The sequence below is a fragment of the Aedes albopictus genome, chromosome 1 (assembly GCF_035046485.1).
Source record: "Aedes albopictus strain Foshan chromosome 1, AalbF5, whole genome shotgun sequence".
Taxonomy (NCBI): domain Eukaryota; kingdom Metazoa; phylum Arthropoda; class Insecta; order Diptera; family Culicidae; genus Aedes; species Aedes albopictus.
The window spans coordinates 302,984,708-303,005,584 of record NC_085136.1 but is presented as its reverse complement, the minus strand read 5'-3'; the positions used below and the strand labels follow the sequence as shown (position 1 = coordinate 303,005,584).

Below are 20,877 nucleotides of genomic sequence, written 5' to 3'. Positions count from 1 at the left end.
CAGCGAAGGAGCAGTCATCGAGCGAGCGCGCGCACACTCTTCAGGAACTAGCAATGAACATGAATTTAGAGCAATTCGAGTGGAGAATGCAAATAAGGTCCACCGGCCGCCGACCAATGCAATGTCAGATCAGAAATGCCCGAAGAAGGCGTTAGGTAGAGGTATACGTACTTCTCTGAGTGAGTACTTCCTCGAGCGCGGAATCATCATCTCATTGTTCGTGTCGGCGGCGCGCGATGCGCCGACGATGCAGTTAGTCCCAGGTCTCCGAATAGCAAGGGCAAAAGTTAAATGGGTGAATATCTGTATGGCAGAGAGGTGCAATCATGTAGGGCAGTAAATCATCGTCTTTTTAATAATTACTTAAATGTCAGATACGGAAGCTTTTTTGCCATTTACCATACAACTCCCTGCTGGGTCAGAGCTTGCTCCTAAGCTTGGTGTTACAGAAGCTCTTCTACAGTTATTAGTAACTGAGAATTTGCGGTTTGCTAATTGTTGCATTCGTATATCGTTTGGCATGTATGTCCAAGAAAGTCAATAAAATTTTCATTACGAAAAAATCATCGCAGAAGCGGGAATCCAACTAGTTCATTACGCTGCACACTGGAGTAACAGGGTCCAATTCATGGCCAAAAAGTTTTAACACGTTTTTATAGTGTATTATGTATGTACTAGCGATAAAATTGTGAATTTAGATATTGAGGAAGCATTTTGGATTATAAATAGCCATATTAATCCACTTAAAGACTAGAAATGATTTCTTATAACCTCTCCAAGGACACCGTTTATTTTCTCCCCCAAAAATCGCTTGAAGCGTCGAACATTTTTATTTGACAACAGAGAACTGAAAAACAATTATATTTCCATAAAAAATATTGTTTGGAAACAAGGGCCACCTCGTTTCATAGAAATTCTCCTAGAAGTGTGAGAGAAATTCAATTCTTTTATAAGTGTAGATAACGTGTTTATGTCTTCAGCAAAGTTGTGAGGAGTGTCATAATTGGGAAACTTGTTGAACAATTGTTCTATCTTCACAGTTTTTGGGAATATGGGCCATTATTTTTGAACGGTCCCTTAAACTCAGTTTAAATGTTGTACCTTTTTCTAGATATTTTGGGAATCACATTTTCATTTTGGGGTAACTTTTATAGTGCCCTGGAAAACACATCAAAACACAAAAATTAATCATGGATTGAAATTTTAGGAGTTTGGACATGATGATAGAAGCCGTGTGGAATATATCAGTTTGAATTTTTCTATTAAAACATGGCATTTTAACAGAACTTTATACATAAAAGTAAGTTCGTGGAGTACTGAGTGAAAAACTCAATGAGTTTAGCTATAATATACAATATTTATCTGAAAATATTTTCTTAACGGTGCATCAACATATGATTACATGCTACAAATAGTGAGCTCTTTATTTGAGTTGTCTTTGATTTTTTTATAACAAATTTTGAACACAACAGTTCTAGCTACATTAGATTACATTGCATTGCATACATTTAGGCGTTTATCGGTGTATGGAGATTTCTGCCCAAATTTACTAAATTAATTCCATTTGACACATTTTGTTAAGAGATAGAAGACCAGATTTGTATTCTGCTATGATCTATCTACCGAGAATAAGTGGCCGTTCATTAAAAAAGTAGTCGAAACGAAGTTGTTATATCAAAATTAAACATAAATTGTAACTAAAAACTAGTCAAAAAGGTGTAAATTTCAAAATGATTTATTTTTTCGTCTGGTACTTTCTGGTACCCGTTCTCTTGCGATTCACAAAGGATATGCCTTATATTTTATTGTTATGTTATCCAGATTGCGGAATGTTGCAGAATCTGAAAACTTTTTGAATGCTGAAAATGGTTCAAAATTGTCAAAAAACATGATTTTGAAAACTTTTCTGTAAGAGAGCAAAATAAATGAAACCAGGTGAAGTTTTTTGTTTAAATGATACACCCTTATCAGGAGAACTGTGTTACATACTCAGTTATTTTTTCAAATTGTCAATATTTCGATAATTGAAGTTCTTCCGATGAGTTATGATGCAAATGAGAAAAACAGTAGAGAAAATCGTCAAATTTCGGCATTTATTCTTAAAAAAATATGCATCCCAAAGTATTTTATTGATTGCCACATGATGAAGCATTACTTCATTTATCTTTAAAAAATATTAGACTCTGGAAAACCCTGAAAAAAAATTTTCGACTTATGGCCAGGAATTTGGCCCATTTACGCCTGTGTGCGCTGCGCTTATTGCAATATTATGAACAAATTCAACACCAAAACAGCCCAAACCCCCAAGCTGTCTGACTGGTCACAGACCACGCGCCATGAATCAGATGAGCAACAGCAATTTTGACCATCCAACAATGTAGTTCAACGATGATGCTCTTGAAAACGAATCAATCACCCTTGGCTCGCGGTCAATCGACTCAGCAGAGACGGCCGATTTTGTTGCAACCGGCTCAGATTTATTATGCAGTCACTTCATTCAGTTCAGTCAGTGGCCACATGTAGCCACTTGAACAAGTGCGTTCGTCACGTTGCTGTTCATCTTCTGTGTGGTTGATGCTGTGCTGGATTGATGTCATAATTCTAATTTATTGAGCGTGGGCGATTAGATCACCGCTTCCGACCGGGATTAACCTTGGCTCGAGAAAACGATTAGGCCGAATTCAATCGGAATGTTGCTGATTAGTTTGAATAAAAGTAAGAAGGGTTCTGTTCACCATAGGTGGATTAAATTGTTTTTTTTTTTCAAATGTAAACAACAATAAACCAGAGGGAAACGAGCATGATGCTTTCCAATGAATTTATTATTGAAAATAAAAGGAAACTATGTATAATATTGTTGATGTCAAACTTGGCAACCTACGTAAAAAGCCTGAAAAACTCTTGTTATTTCAATGAGATTTCCGATTGAGGAATAACAATATTGAATTGTGAGACGGGCTTGGTGGTCTAGTGGCGACCGCTTCTGATTCATATGCAGAAGGTCATGGGTTCAATCCCTGGCCCGTCCCTTTCATCCTACTTTGTATCTTTCTATCCACTTTCTCTCTCTCTCTCTTCTCTACATATATAACTCATGTATATTCATATGTTCATAGCCATCGCTAGAACCAGAAACGAATTGGAAAAAAGTCGTTTCTCTCCCTTCCAACTTCCACTCACAGCACAGTGTATATAACGCCTACAAGTTATGCAACCAAAGCGTACTGTGCCGCTTGACCTTATTCACCTTATTCACCACACAATGTATCACCTTACGAACACTATAAATAACCCCCTATCCATGGATCGCATCACCGACCCAACGGTGACTCCCAGATCTCCCATCCTTTCCATCTAACAAATACCCCAGTCCGTGCTGATTGTGGGGATGCAGAGGTGATCTCGGTCTTTAGTAGCAACAACCAGCACACTCTAACATTCCTTTCCCTTCCCAACTGACTATAAGGACGTGGCCGGCGCCGTTATTGATCCAAAAATGTATGAGCTGCTTAAATTGCACTTTGAGAATAAGTGGAGTGTCCCAGCCCTTATTCATTTGGATCTCAGTGCAATTGGAACCAGCTCAGATCAATCACGGAGTAGCAACCATTGACATGTATAGTCAGATTTGATCGTATTGATCGATTGATCGTGATCGATGAGGAATAACAATACAGTGGGGTTCCGATTTTGGCAACAAAATTTTTATTTTCAGTTGCCAAAACCGGAACCATGCTAAAAACGGAATCTTTTTTCGTCAACATTTTTTTTTCATTTTTCTGTTTGTAAATGATTACAAAATATGCCAAGTTAACGTTATGGAACCATACGACAATCTAACCCCGGAACAATAATAGTTTGATCATATTTTCGTAGAGCAGTTTGTAGCCTAATCATAATCAAATATCCTTATGCGTGTGTGTAGCTAGGAATATTTGTTACTTTTTTTGAAAAATAGAATATATTTTATGTGAACTCTTTTCAAATGTCCTTTGTGCATTTATAACCGCATTAGTGACGTTAAAACGCCTTAAAAACATTGAATTTATGATAATGTTGATTTTAGATATTAACTGCTTCTCAGAGACTTTACAGGAAATGTTTTTTGGAAATGTAGAATGACAAACAGAACAGTCAATACCGTCTACCTCCGTTGGTTTGACCTCATCTAATCTGAACACTTTTTAATTTGACCCCCTCTAATCTGCACATCGTTCGAACTAAAAATGGTTCAAACGTCATTCTGCTCATGGAACGGGGTGAAACGGAACGCAGAATCAAAACAAAACAGCAAAAACGGTTAACACTGTACAACATTTTGACGTTTAATGTTGCTTACAGTTGAGTGAGACCTCAAAAATATGGCCTTGTTTGCCAGGATCTTTCCCAGGTGTTAAAATTAAGTTGTAAAGCAAAGAGACAGCATTTACATTATCGCAAAAATAGATCATTCGATAATAGATAAAAACATGAAAATCATGAACAAATTCACCCAGTCTACACACGACCGCATAGTAGGGGTATTAGGGGCATAATGGACACCCTAAGCAAATGAGTACCCGGGTAGAGGAAAAGAGCTCAATAATGACATATTTTGATATTGAGATCAAAATGTGATATTGGTTTGATTGACATAAGAGATAAAAGATCTAAAAATAATATCTGAAAAGTGCTCCTGACACATCATCATCAGATCATATTTAGATCTTTTAAGATCTGACCAATAGCAGCAAGCTATTCGTTTGATCTTGAAATATCAAATTTTGAAATTGTTCAGATATTCCAGGAGCATTTTTCAGATATTTTTTCAGATCTTTTATCTCTTATATCAATCAAACCAATATCATGTTTTGATCGTCAGTACTTCACCTCTACCCGGGTATGTTAGGCCTGAATAACAGACAAAAACTTAACATATTATCAGTTGGCTTACAACTTTAACTTGTTTCCTACGTATTTCAATCATTTACAGCTGGTAGAATGCCATTATTGTGAAGAAATAATGAATTGAAAACTGTGTGTTTTTTGGGGCTGGCAGCAAAGGATCGGGGCATAATGGACACCCCTGCATATTTTATGCTGTATTTTTGAGAATACCTATCGACAAGTTAAGTAATTTGCCAACGGAGATCAATACCACAGATATAATACCCCATCTTAGACGAGTTTACATAACTTCAAAGTTAATTAAATAAATTTTGGGCTAAAATAATCGGATTAAATTTTATCAAACTCTCTAAAACGCCTAACAGTATGCAACGCGCGTACATCCATTCATAATTGCCAGTGTTCATTTCGCCCCGAATAGACTACACCATTGAAATTGCTATTTTCAGTATGTTCTGATCAAAAATATAATACTTCATCCATTGCTAAATCTACGTATACATGTAGATAAGCTAACAATTCACTTGTTTGTATGGTGGACACACTCAATCACTCGTAATACCTTATTTGCTGCTGCTTCGAAATTATAAGAAATCCACCATATGAAAAACATACTTCAATTTCAATGATATTTTGGTTATTTTAATGGAATATAAATGGTATTTTTGAAAAATAGAACAATGGCTTGTTCCTTTACACTTATGCATTGAAAGTTTTACATAAAAGTCAACGGTCTCGGCAAAAACAGGGGTGTCCATTTCGTCCCGGGTGTCCATTATGCCCCTAATCCCCCAATACAGAATGGGACAACAACAAAAAAAAATGGCAGACATATAATCGGTGTATGCCGCATATGCATCATCCCATTCAGCAATATTTGCAAACATTACGTCAGTTTGGCATTTTGAACCCAATGATAAAATTTCTTAAAGGAACAACAACTTTCTCGACATTCTAAACGAAATTTCTGATCTACTTTGTAACATATTCGCATAATATGTGGATAATATTCACGAAATTCAACAGGATTTGCTGAAGAAATTCCATTTTGTGATATTTTGTGAAAACTCTGAAAGAGTTCTGGCAAAATTTCTGCAGGTGTTTTTGAAAAATGAATCTTGTGGATTTAATCCCTTTCGCAGCGAAATTTATGTGTAAACTCATATAAAAATCTATGAAATTCTCTAGAAGAGCCATACAGACTAAACGACTCATAACAGAACAGCGAACACTAAGTCGACAGAGACCAGTACTCCACAAACATTTTGGTCGAATATGCATCGAATAAACTGCTTTTAACTCTCGAGTGATCGCGCTGCTGTATTTTGTACAACACGTTGAAATAATCTCGATTTTTGTTCTCAGCATTAGCGTGGTGCTGACGGTGGTGGCCAACCGCGAGAGTTACGGAAGGTTAACCTAACCTCAACTAAAAGTGGAGCGGACCTAGTGTGATGGTTAGAACACGTGACTATCACGTTAAGGACCTGGGATCGAATCCAACTCCCGAAAAACTCACAAAAATGTGAGTTCTTCCTTAGGAAGGGAAGTAAAGCGTGGGTCCCGAGATGAACTAGCCTAGGGCTAAACACTTCAACTAAAGTAACTGTTGTTTAGCTTCTTCTGTTTTTTAAGGTATGCCTATGAACCATTTGGACATCCTGGTGAAACTTGTAATTTTTTTAGAGTCCAGGGTGAATTTATTTGAAAACTTCCTTGATGAGTTCTGTGAGGACCCATGTGTTCTCAAGGACAACACTTTCGCGTTGTAAGTAAATGGTTAGAGATTCAATTCCCAGCATTTGTAAAAGAAATTACCTTAACTTTCTTAGGCATAGAATATCTTCTTGCCTGGCGCACATTAATATCTTTGGAAGTGATCATAAAACACTGATCTGAGAAGCAGGCTTTGTCCCAGTTGGGACGTTATGCCAAAGAAGAAAGATCTACTCGGTTTTGTGCTCTCTGCACATAATAAACAGTTGGACATAATATAAAATGATGGACCCATACATAACGTATTTAGGATATGTGTGGCAAACATTAATGGGCTGGTTCCTTTGTTCGAATGCCGGAATAGCATAACATTGTTATTATTTCTTATTGATATAATACAAGTTGTCTATTAGAAGAACTTTTCATCGATATTCGCTATATTTTTATTAGATTTAAAAATGTTGCCAAAAACGGAATCCTTTGTTGCCAAATTCGGGGAGTGCCAAAAACGGAACATGCCAAAAATGGAGCATGCCAAAAACGGAATCCCACTGTATTGAATTGTGAAAACAATGAAAAATTCTCGTTGCGGCCAAAGTTTTCTGTATTAGTTTAACCCCCTAATACCCAACAGCGCCTTTAGACGAAGTATAGTTTGAGCATTTTTGTAATTTTTGTTTCGTGAATAATCAAAATTTATGGCTGATAGGGGTTTTGAACCCATTCCCGGCACTACATGTAAACAAAATTGTTCAATGCCTGAATTCACAACGAAACGACCGTTTTCGTCCACTTCTTCCATTTAAATCAGATACCTTATTGCGTGAACTTGTTGATAACAGTGCTTGTTGTGAATGAAGATTTTCTGCCGAAAAGTTGATTTTGAACGAATTTACTACACCTAGTCTAGCACCAATTCTCGGCACCAGTGCCGAACTTCCAGCAAAATCAAATGGGAAATCACTTCGGCACTCATCTTTGTGCTGACGAAGTGCATTCGTCAGCGTGAAAAAGTTGCTTTGAGCACTTGTGCGGCTTCAGAGTGGATCTCGTTGCGGAAATGTTGCGGGAGACGATTACCTACGGAAGTGCGCGTTTGGAAGATATGCGGCAAGTGATATTTTGATTTGTTTTGCTGTGAGGTGCCGGGAATTGACCCGCGTAGTAGTAGTAGTAGTAGTAGTAGTAGTAGTAGTAGTAGTAGTAGTAGTAGTAGTAGTAGTAGTAGTAGTAGTAGCCCAAGTAGTTCAAAACCCTACTTAGGACTGCTCTGTATATTTCAAAATGGTTCACCAGAAGACACCAAAAAGTCTTTCAAAGCATACCTATTTACATTTTTCAAAATATCATTGAAAAAATAATGTTTTAGTAACCTTTTAGAAGTCATTGATGATTTTGTGTTAAATCGCTACAAATAAAATATTTTTTTTCCCAAATCATTCTATCATAGTAAAATAGTTTAAGGGAATCCAACACAATAATTTTCCTTAAAATCACACGAAAATAAAATTTGCAATGAAAAAAAAAATAAAATAAATATATTTCAACAATACCGTCTACCCTCGTTGGTTTGACCTAATCTAATCTAAACACTTTTTAATCTGACCCCCTCTAATCTGCACATCGTTCAAACTAAAAATGGTTCAAACGTCATACCGCTCATGGAACGGGGTGAAACGGAACGCAGAATCAAAACAAAACAGCAAAAACGGTTACCATCAGTGTGTTTTTCGATGTCCATAGGGTTACTAGAAGTTCAAACTAAATAATGAACCCCGTTGGTTTGCATGAGGTGTCGTTCAAACCAACGGGGGTAGACGGTAATCATAAAATCTCAAAATGTTTTTGTCTCAAAAAATCCGTATCCCAAATAGGCTTCTAGAAAAAACATAAAAGTGTGGGGATGTTTAAAAAAAATTAGAAAAATCAAAAACCGAAATTCACAAAATCTAGAATTAAAAAGAATCATCTTCCAAAACATGTTTAAATCGATTTTAGATGACGAAAACTGATATTCAGATTAAAATCAAAAATTTGGGTATTACCGTCTACCTTCGTTGGTTTGACCGCATCTAAACTAAAAATGGAACGGGGTGAAACGGAACGCAAAGTCAAAACAAAACAGCAAAGAAGGTTACCATCAGTGTGTTTTTCGATGCGCACAGGATTACTAGAAGTTCAAATTAAAAACGAACCCCGTTGGTTTGCATGAAGTGTCGTTCAAACCAACGGGGGTAGACGGTAGAGGATTAACGTAGATTCTACTGCGTGTATACTGCCCATAACTGCATAACAGTCACATTCGACAAAAGTAGGCATTGGAGAAAATGGAGTTTAAAGTTTGCAACATGTGCTAGTATGGAGACGAAACGAAATTTCAAAAATTTTAAAATAATTTAAATTTCATCTTTTTTCAATGAAATTTTCTACAGCTCTTCTTGTAAGCTGGACGAATAGGTAAAAAAAATAATCAGACCAAAATATGATTGATAGTACGCTATGAGGCCAGTGTGTATTTCCAGTGTGACTGTTATGTGGTTACATTTATTAATTTTAGCAAATGAGACAAAACGTCTTGGTATTTGTTTCACAATTTGCTGGAAAAACTTATAAAGTTCATTTGGGTGGATGAAAGTACTCATGATTGGGAGATGATCCCCGGTATTAACGCAATATTGACAAAAACTGCAAATGTTACAATTATGCAGTTATGGGCAGTATAACTGTTTTCAATTGGCATATTTGCTTTCCTATCAAATGGAAATATGCTAAAACTGTTCCAGAGGTTTGCGTTCAATAAGCTCACTGTCGTCCGTCAGTAAGCTTTTTGAAAAACGTTTTCTTCAGGGGGAGGCCAAAATGTTTGAGATAGGCAATTTTTTTCACTCACAAAAAAGTTCAACAAGCTTTAAATTTTTATTTGTAACGATGGGGAGTTCGACTGGTATTCGATATCACGTGGGTTTCGGCTTCTCAGTCATAAATTTTTTGTTATCATCGCCTCGATATCAACAACCCGAAGATCGTCGACATCACCTACAAAAATCAATCTCTTTCCACACTGGAGATGTGCCATATACGTGGAACAGCGCATACTGTAAACCAGCGCACCAACACCGATGGATTGAGTACGGCATACAGTTACCTTCTCTTTTGCATCAAACAACTGCAAACAGAGAAATTCTCACGGTTTGCAAGTCACTCACAGAAGAGTGCTTCAGCTGATGAGAATACAATAATCAACACCTCAGATTCTCTCCCTAACACCCATACTAACCATTTTCATTAGTGAGCCATACCCAAACCCGGTGTCACCAACTAGTGCCAAAACCCTAGAACCCCCTTTTTCGAAAAACAGCTGATTGAAAAATCAAATTTAACCGTTGAGACATTCCGGTAAAGACAGACGTAAGTTCAGAAAGCTATGAAACACACAAAAATGAAGGTGATGTGACTAATGTATTTAGCGATACCCGTTGTGGAGAGAAATCTACCCTTTATCCACAGACAAACAGACGTAACACTCTGATAATTCCCATCGTACTTCGATTTAACGATCTTTTTCAAAATTTGATAGTTGGCCAACTACCCACCTGTGGCGCTCACATCGTTTTTGTTCGAGTTTGACGTTTGCTCACTACCGCCACCTAGTTGATGGTCGGCCAAACTTAGTCATTTTAGCATTGGGCGAATATGTTTCCGTGACTATGATTTGAATCGAAAAATGTTCGAAGTGTTACGTCTGTTTGTCTTTCTTTATCTACCGACTTTGAATATTTTGTAAAAATAATTTTAACTTGTCGTCTTAATATCGAGTAAGTTTGTATTTTTTTTTTCAAAAAACCATAATTTTGTAATTGATTATTAAAATAAATTTTAGGCCCTGAAGAAGGCCCCATCCCGGGTCGAAACGTAGGCAAAGATAACAAAGTAGTCGACGCAATATTTATGACTGAGAAGCCGAAACCCACGTGATATTTAACTTTTCACAGAGTCTATCAAAAATTCTCAAACTTTGACTGTTCGTCAACCTATTATACAGTGTCGGACAAAACAATAAGACCACCAGCCATTTTTCATACAAAATGGCCAAGTTTGACGATCTGATGCTCGGTTTCTAGTGAACCAATTTGGCTGAAATTTTGACAGCCGCCATGGAGTTACGTGAATTCTGATTTGTATTTAGTTAATCGAGTTCTGTTCACTATATCATAAGTTACAGACATACGAAACGACAAAATAATAGGACCACTTTCAGATTACCATTCCAAATGATATTTGAGAGTATCTGATACTCAATGATTGATAAACAAGTACTAAAATTAAGGATGTCATTTAAACTTGGGGATATTTTTATTGAATTGGCAACAAATAACCATCATGAAAATCTGGTGTTAGAATTTTGTCGCACCGTATATCTGTAACTTTGGAAGTAGTGACCAGAACTCAATCAATTTAATACAAATCAAAATTCCCGTAATTCAAAGTCGACTGTCAAAGTTTCAGACAAATCTGTTTACTAGAAACCGAGTACCGTGACAGGTACTGGAGGGCCTCATTGGGGACACTTCTGGTTTTTAACCTAAACATGCCGTGCGACATATCAATCTTCATGAGTCAGAAACGGTAGACTGAAGTCTGTATCAACTTATATGGCTATCCCGGAACATCTAGCACTGGTTCCACGGGGGTATCATCGGGGTCATTTCTGGTTTGCAAGCAAAACATGCCGTGCGACGTATCAATCTTCATAATTTCGAGAGAATGGGGCAGAAAAAATGGCAGAAGTATGTATCAACTGATATGGCCTCTCCGGAACACCTGGAACAGGTTCCGCAGGGGCCTTTCAAACACAATAACACACGAAATAATCACTTTCAGCCATTTGGCTTCAGCCGTATGCTCGATTAGACATTTTCTAGCGATCCAATTCCAACCCTGGTTCCAAAACGAGTCAATAGAAAAAGCATTGTGTTTAGTTCAGTTTAATTTAAAAAAATCAACTTTAAAAGCTAACATTCTCCTGAAAATGTAGGTATTATGCTAATGGCTATTTTGAATACAAAGAAGTTTTGGTTCCCTCCACAAGGAGACCTTGCATATGATTGTTGTTGAAACGTAATTTTTAATTTAGCAAGTGAGATTAAAGTGCTTTACTTACTACATTTGTCGTTTGAAAATAGAATAAACGAAACAATTTGTTTGTTGTTTAATCTCGCTTTGTTCAGTTCTAAGATGATAATGATACGGCAATCAGTAATTACTTGGATTATACTTAATTACATTGGCGTAGCTAGAGGGGCGCCTGAGGGGTCAGCGTCCCACCCATTTTTTCATGACTTTTTATAAGGAAATAAGAAAAAATCTGGAAACCACTGTCCTTATGACAGACATACACTGATAGGCAAAATAAAGTGCCACTTCATAATTTTTTGAATTTCTCTCATTTTTTTTGGTTGAAATTCAAGTAAGCTCACTGTAATTTTTTCTAGAACTTTTTTTTAATATTCTTTTCAAGTTTTACTTACAGAACAATGATAAAAAAAAGAGTTCGACTAGAAGAAAAAAATAATCAATTTGTATTAAAGAAAAAACAGTGACAAAAAAAAGTGCCCACTTCGAAAATCAATATGTTTTCGATAAGCTTCCATCGAAAGACCCCTCGATTGTTTATGTTTTGAGATTTTGACATGTTTTGAAACAAACGGCTTGACCTGGTGCATTTGTTTACGTGTTCGCGTTTGATTAAGTTGAAAAAAATGGAGAATGTAGTGGTTTCGAATGCAATTCCCTTGTGTATCCGAAAATTGGTGGTTCGTGATGTGCAAAACGGTGAATCGCACCGGGCTGTCGCTAGGAATTACAGCATTAGCAAGGCAGCGGTAGGAAAAATTCTTCTGGAACAAAAAACATTCGGATCAGTGGTGGATCGTCCAGGCAGAGGCAGGAAACTCGAAACGTATACCAGAACGGACACCAAGATCATGCGAGAAGTGAAGAAAACCCCGAAAGTAACTGTCCGTGAGATCCAGGAAACCCTTCAGCTATCAGTTTCTGGTCGAATTGTTCGTCGCCGTCTGGGACCGTAGCCATAGCACAGGGACTCGTTAACAAAGTTGCCCGGAAGCGCCCATTTATTAGCAAGACAAACAAAGCCAAATGGCTCAAGTTTGCTATTGAGCATGCTGATAAGCCCGTTGAGTTCTGGAAAACAGTTCTTTGGACGGATGAATCGAAATTCGAGTTTTTCAATCGAAAGCGGAGGGTTCGTGCGTGGTGCAGGTCGGGTGAGGAGCTTCAGGATCGCCACATCCAAGGCACGGTGAAGCATGGAGGAGGAAATGTGATGGTCTGGGGGTGTTTTTCTTGGAGTGGAGTGGTTAGCCTCGTGAAAATCGATGTGATAATGACTGCAGATTCCTACATCGACAACCTGCGAGAAAATCTGGAGGTTTCGCTGATCCAGACGGGCCTTGAAGATAAGTTTGTATTCCAGCAGGACAACGACCCGAAGCATAGTGCCAAGAAGACCAAGTCTTTCTTCCGGTCTTGCCGGATCAAACCGCTGGAATGACCTCCACAAATCCGGACATCAACCCCATCGAGAATTTGTGAGCGATCTAGATTCCAGGGTTGACAAATCTGGCGTTACCAACAAGTCCAACTATTTTGAAGCCCTCAAGCGCGCCTGGGAAGAGCTTGATCCACAACACCTAAGGAACCTGGTCGAGAGCATGCCAAAGCGCCTGCGGCTGGTCCTGAAGGCCAAAGGAGGACACATAAACTATTAAAACGCTTTTCTTATTCTTAAATTTATTTTCCCGGGAGCCAAGATGAAGTGGGCACTTTTTTTTGTCACTGTTTTTTTCTATAATGCCAATTGATTTTTTTTTTCTTTAAGTCGAACTCTTTTTTTATCATTGTTCTGTAGATAAAACTTGAATATTTAAAAAAAGTTCTAGAAAAAATTACAGTGGGCTTACTTTAATTTCAACCAAGAAAAAATGAGAGAAAATCAAAAAATGATAAGGTGGACACTTTATTTTGCCTATCAGTGTAGATCTATAATAGACATTCACTTGGCATAATATGTGTTTAAATTGTAAGTTATTGGAGACTATTCTCAACTTGTCACACTTTACAAGATCATTGTCCAAAATGGTATATGTAATTTACTGTGTTAGTTTTCTTTGGAAATAGGATATAATCAGAATTCCATAAGTAGCCCATTCTACACAAATCAGCACCGTAAATTTTATTGTTCCGAGTACATTCTTGCCGGAATTTCTTTAAGAGCAGTTTTATAAACTCCTATACTGGATATACTGTATGGAAGAATTTTTGAAGGTATTATCGTAAAAAGCCTTGAAACTAACACGGGAGGTGTCCTTGTAAGAATTTCTGAAAGGAATTCCTGGAGAAATTCTTGGAGAATTATTTTCGGAGAACTCTCAAATGATGCAATTCTTGGAAAATCCTCGAATTCACCTGAAGGAATTCTAGGACGAACAGCAGAAATGTATTAAAAAAATATATATGTCTGGAGGAATTTGAAAAGCAATTTCTTGAAGAATTCGTGGTTTACTTTGTAGAGAAATTTCAAGAGGAAACCCTGGGAGAATTCCGAAAGAGTTTTCTCTGGGTGAATTTCCGAAAAAAAAACTTCTGGAGAAACGTCTGAAAGCGCTTCTAGCAAATAAGTACTTATATGTTTAAAGTAAGTCAGAATGACTGTAAAATAATAACAATATTCCTGAAAGAATTTCAGGATGTATTTCTGCAGAAACTGCTTTGCAAGAGCTGCAGGGGGTATTTTTGAAGAAATTCATGGATGGATTCCTGAAAAAATCTGTGGATGAACTCCTTAAAGACTTCTCGCAGACAGTTGTGAAAGAATTCCTGGATGACTTCTTGAAGAATTTTCTAACTCCTGTATTCCTCTAAATTATCTTAAAGTATTCAATTACAAATCGCTGGAGGAATGCCTCTAGAAGATCTTCAAAAAATCTTCAGGTGATTCTTGGAAAATTCCTGGAAAAGACGATGAACGAATTCCGAAATTTCAAACCTAGCTCCTGAATAAATTTTTGATAAGATCCAGAGAGGAATTTCTGAAGCAAACCCTGAAGGAATTCCTGGAAGAATGTCTGAAAGTATATTCTGGAGAAATCCTCGGAGAAATTTCTGAAGAAATCGCTTGAAGAATCCCGGAAGAACTTCCTAGACAAATTTCTGGATGAATCCTTGGAGGAATTTTTAAACGAATCCCTGAAGCAATTTCTGGAGGAACCTTAAGAGGAATGCTTGGAGGAACTTCTGCACAAATTCCTGGAGAAATCCCTAGAGGAATTCTTGGAGTACTTCCGGGGTACTAATCCTGGAAGAATCCATGAAGAAATTTCTTATTCATTCCTGGAGGAATTTCTGGAGGAATTCATGCAATGATTCCTGGAGGAAAAATTCCTGGAGGAAACCCTGGAAGAATTCCCGGAGGAATCCCTGGAAAAAAAATCCTGAGCAAATTCTTGAAAGAATTTCTGAAGGAATCCCTGGAGATATTCCTGGAGGAATTGCTGTAGGAATTTCCGAAGGAATTCCTGGATCAATTCCTGGAGATATTCATGGTAGAATTCCTGGAGAAATGACTGGATGTAATCCTGGAGGAATGCCTGCGGGAAATTTTGAATGAATCCCTGGAAGACTCCTGAAAAAAACCTTGAACGAATTCCTCGAGGAATCTCAGGAGGAATTTATGCAGGAATCCCTGGTTCTTGGAATAGTGCCTGTATGAACTCCGAGAGGAGGATTTGCTGGAGAAATTGCCGTAGTGATTTAGGACCATTCGTAAACCATTAATGATGAATTTTTGGAGAGAGGGGGGGGGTGTCTGATCGAAGTCTACGCTCCATACAAATTTCAAAATTTTTGTATGGACGAAAGTCTACGAGGAGGAAGGGAGGGAGGCTTGAGATAACCGAAATTTGGTCTACGTGGTTTATGAACAGCCCCTTTCTGAAGAAATGCCTGGATCAATTTCTGGGGTAATTTCTACAAGAATTCGTGAGGTAATTCTTGGTGGAATTCTGTTACTCCTGGAGGAGTCACTGTATGAAATTCAGAAGGAATGCCTATAGTAATCCCTGGAGGAAGTACTAAAATAATCCCTGGAGGAATTCCTAGAGCAATCCCTGGAGGAATTTCTGCGGGGTTTTCTTGAAAAATCACTGGAGAACTTTCAGGAAGAATCATGGGAGGAATTCCTGGAGGCATCCCTGAAATAATTTCTGGAGGAATCTCTGGTGGAATCTCTAGAGGAATTCCGTGAGGTTTCTCTACAGGAATACCTGGAGGAATTTCTTGAGGAAACTGTAGCGGAATCTTAGGTTAATTTCTGGACGAATCACTGTAGGAATAACTAAGGTGAACAGGCCAAGAGCTGAAAGCCTCATTAATAAGCTAATAATAATGATAATACTGTAGGAATGTTTAGACAAATCCCTGGAAGAATTTACAGAAAAATCCTGGAACAATTCCTGAAGGAATTTCTTCAGGAATTCCTTGAGGAATTCCTAGAGGAATCCCAGTAAGAAATCTAAGGATCATTTTTTGAGGGAATTCCAGGAGTTTCTGAACAAATCCCAGGAACATATGTTAAAAAAAATCACTGAAATTCTTGAGGAAATCCTGAAGGAATCCTAAAAAGAGTACGTATAGGAACTCTTTAAAGAATTCTTGTAGCAGGTCCTGGAGAAATCATAAAAATTGTCTTCTGGAAGGAGATTCTTATCCTCTGCTGACACGGGCTTCGCAAGAGTGTCTATGATTGCGAGTCTGCATATCCCTTTATGGAGCGTCATACAGGAGATTGATTGAACATTAACAACAATACCAGTTTTATCTAATCGCTGTCCAGATTGAAGCAGTTCTATGCAGATGCCTTACTACAATAGACATTTGTAGCGCTCATGCCAGTTCGAGTAACGGTCAATTGCAGGACATGTTGATCGTGTCCTGGTAAGTACATCAGAAATCAGGTAATGTTTGAGCTGTCCCAGATGGCCACTGCCAACAATTAGCGGAAGGCTTTTTGAAGTGCTAAGAGATGAACTAGCCTAGGGCTGAGAATCCCATTAATAATAAAATAATAATAATTTGAAGTGCAGTATACGTTGACTTGTTTGAAAGCATCCTCGAGGAATGGTTCGTCATGCGATAAATAAATAGAACCATAAAATTATTTGCTGTTGAGGTTTACAACGGATACATCAATAGTGACGACACAAACTTTGGTAGTTAGTTCAGAGACGAGTGTAGCAACGAATGCATTGTTGGCAAATTTTACGAGCAATGCAAATATGAAAGTTATTCCAATGGGGTTACCCATCTAGACACCAACAAATCATTCAATAAAGTTTAATGTTGAAGGATTGAAAAAAAAGTTTAAAAATTTCACGTTATAACTTCTTTTAAATATTTTCGAGAGCTTATCTGAAACTGCAGAAATAACTGTCGGCTCTCACAAAAGCGATTTTCAATGTTTGCATTCGAGACTCTCAACTGTGTGAAAATATCCATCTTCTCCGAGGGTCATGATGACGTCAATTCATACTAGTAACTCGTGATCCAGCGACATTGATTTTTGTTAGTTCCCTTGTCTTATCAATAGTGCGAAATCACACTAAAAAGCTCATGACTTTTACTTACGTTCACATGAAATCATGAGTAGGTAGATTGCGTAGACCGCCAAATGACAACGTGCACGCCTTTATCAAACATAGATCTTATCGCAAAACAACTAAAGCTAACGTGCCAGTGCTACCGAACAAACTGTTGTCCTATACCTCTACGAGTCGGGCAAACGGACACACGTACGGAAGCATTGCCATCTTCCACCACACACGACACGCAGACACAAGACGTTCTCGAATAAGCCCCAGGTTTGCCGAGGACCGTTCGCGCCGATTAGATAAAACTGATCAATCTCCCGCGTATCTGCCCTGCTAGCTTGACTCTCTGTGGTGCGGTGTGATAATATGTGGCCGTCATTTGCACACCACGGTTCATTAGAGTGGTGCGAAATGTGCCGAACTTGATAAATATATCAAACGTAATTCGTTAAAATCAGGTAGGTAGCTTGAGAGGTTTTTAATATTCTCTACTAATTTGAGCTTGTTAGCTTGGAGCATCGGAAGTGCTGCTACCAGCAGATCGACGTTCATGAGAGAATATGTTTGGAATATACTAACAAGCAGATTAAGAGATTAGAGACAGTATCCTTTTTTAACACTGAAACCAAGCCTGGAATTTAAGCCTTCTATGTAAGCTTGGCCCACTCTAATGTACATATTATACAAAGGAGCAGCAACCGCTCGGCATTTATCGCGCAGCTCATTGGGCGCTGGCTGTCGCCAACGGGTGAGTGGCTCATTATCGTTTCTTACGCAACCATTTGGCGGCCGAGCGCCATCATGAGGAATGAAAGAAAAAATGTCAAACTCACCCTTAATCAGCGGCTCCGACACCATGGTCATCTCCTCCTGCGGGATCATGTTCATCAGCCGGGCAATGTCCGTGGCCAGCATCCGGTCGACCACCTCCAGCAGCGGTATCTTCAGCGAGTGGAACTTGCTAAAGTCCTGATTGGCCAGAACTTCCTGCATCTTCTTGATGTCTGGGAAATCCCCGGGGCTGATCTGGTGCTCCTTCTGGATCCGATCGTACACCTGGCCGAGGTTCTTGATGAGGTCCTTCTTTTTGCTGTCCTTGCCGAAGACGGAGGGCATGTCCTTGCGGAGTTCTGCGATGATAAAGGCGTGAACCTTGGCCAGACGTGCTCGCTTGATAAGGTCGTTCAGTTTCCGGAGAGCGGCGTTTCGTGGAAGGGATTGCAGATCTCTGAAAAGGTCCTGCTCTTCGTCCTCGAAAAGGCGCCGGTTGACGTCGTAGCGTAGTGGTTGATCCCAGAACGATCCAATGTACACCCGAGCCACTTCCGGGGTCTGGAGGACCTTACCCAGAGACCACATGAGAGCACCATAGACTCGCATCAGCTGCTGGTGGTCGATCATGTCCGCCTTGTTCAGCACTATCCGGATCTTGTCATCATGCCCGCGCAGAGCCTCAATCGATCGACGGAATTCGTCCGAAATGTCCAGCTTGTGGGCATCGAACAGCAGGATGATGCGATCCACTCGCTCTGCAAACCATTCCAGAACTCCGGTGAAATCGTAACCGCGGTCAACCCGCTGCTTTTCCCCGGACAAAATACCGGGAGTATCCACAATCGAGATCGCTCGCAAAACCGGCGAAGGCACTGTCGAACACTGGAACCGATTCAGGAAGGCATTTCCATACTTTCCCAACGGTCGGAACTGCTTCTTCGGATCCACCACCAAAGCATTACCGGGAATCATACCCTCCTTGTCATCGTACATTACCGCAATGAACCGATCCGTCGTCGGTTCCGGCCCGATCCGAATCCCCGGGAAATCCCGCTCCAACAGGTACCGAATGAACGTCGTCTTACCGGTCGAGTACTGACCGACCAGCAGAATCATCGGCTTCGCATCGAAATCCGGATCCTCCAGCTTCGGCGAGTGGAAATCGTGGAAACTGTAGTGCTCCTCCAGCGGAAGCAGCTTGCTCTTGTAGATCTTCTTCAGCTCCCCGAGCACATTCTCGACCACCTCCTCGGTTTTCGTTTCCCGTTTCAACCAACTGAACATGATTTCACTCTTTTTCCTATACGATATTACTTCACGAGCTCACAGCACGGGGCACCCAACTTGCTCCAATTTTCCCTGCTTCTCTTCTTCCGCCGCGCTCTATATAATTTCACACACAGACCGAACGGAAAAGATTAGTCACACCCGCGTACGGAAACCACTCTCCAAAGCAGGGGGCGGATTCCTTTTCCCCAAGGGCACTCTTAGCACACAAATCCCAACACTTCCGATTATCACCCCTGGTGTATCGAACGGAACTGCAACGCGCGCGGGTGCAGGATTTTAATCGGATCGCAAAAGAAAGTGCTCTCTAGTGAAAAAAAAAAAACCTAAACTGCAGGGAAAAAAAGAGGATCAAGATAGCCGCGATCGCGTACGCGCTGCTGCTGCTGATGATGATGGATGGTCTCTCTCTTGGATCTCTACTGAATGATCGGATCGAACACTACTCGGACGGACGGACGTCGCGATTCCTATGCACTTTCGTCGTCGGATCGGAGCTGAAGGAGAATGGATGACACATCACAAGACTTTCGTCGTCCCGTTGTTTTCTTTTGTGGGGTTTTCTTTGTGGTCTTCTTGTTTGATGGGAGGAGGGGAAACGTCTGAAACGTCAAATAAGCTTTTCGACGAGGGATTCAACGCTGGCGGTTCAAATTTTAGCAAAACATTTAAAAAGATCCTATCTGCAAAACATAAACGAAAAAATCTGGAGCAACATTTGAAAAGGGCATACAAGCATTGGTAAACAATGACTTCACACGACGCTCTTAAGCCCACATCAGCTTATTCACACAAACTAATATAGCGCATTTAGTTCACCACTGGACTATCGCACTAGTTTTAACGAGTGCGAAAACGCTAATAAAAGTGCGCGATTGCATCAAATCAACTCGGTGTCTTCAGAGCACTTGTTCACCATAGATTGAAGAAATAGTGCGCTGAAGACATCAACCTGATTTGATGCAATCGCGCACTTTTATTTACGTTTTCGCACTTATGAAGTCGCAGTTCGCAGTCCAGTGGTGAACTAAATGCGGTATACCGTTATCAGATAGAGCAAACATCGATCTTTCGGATAACGGTGTTCATTTGCGTGGACGGGCTGCTGTTAGGCCCTACGGAGCGTTTTCAAAAAAAGACACAAGACCTCTTGGGCCCTTTTCAAATGTTGCTCCAGAAATATAATAGGGTAGACTGCCTATATTCGCATAGTTGACGTAAGCGCCACTAGGTAGTTTTCAGCTTACTTTTAAAATTTTAACAATGAAATAATCAGAAGTTAGGGAACGTTCAAAAATTACGTCCAACATTTGGGGGAGGGGGGGGTCTAGAAAAGTGTGACAGTATAGGAAAATTGTGTGACAGAGGGGGGAGGGGGGGGGTCTAGAAATCCCGAAAAACGATGGACGTAATATTTGAATCTTCCCTTACAGATTTTTTTCATGTTGACATCAACCTGAGGGTTAGATGTTGTGCTCTAAAGTGTAGTACGCACCTGAAAAGTACTGTGGAAAAGGATAGGACAAGAAACGGTCAAGAAATGATT

The 20,877-nt window shown here is 39.4% G+C and overlaps 1 protein-coding gene across 2 annotated transcripts in view; it reads right to left on the bottom strand.

The window, feature by feature from the left end:
• Nucleotides 1-19,877, bottom strand: part of LOC115253499 (EH domain-containing protein 3) — an 84,648-nt gene extending 64,771 nt beyond the window's left edge. The window contains exon 1 of one of the 2 annotated variants that reach the window (XM_029874333.2): nucleotides 18,104-19,877. In XM_029874333.2, the coding sequence (XP_029730193.1) occupies nucleotides 18,104-19,328 (1,225 nt within the window). In that variant the 5' untranslated portion in view covers nucleotides 19,329-19,877. The remainder of the gene's footprint in view (nucleotides 1-18,103) is intronic. The other variant, XM_029874335.2, reaches the window with a different exon arrangement.
• Nucleotides 19,878-20,877: the final 1,000 nt, after the last annotated feature.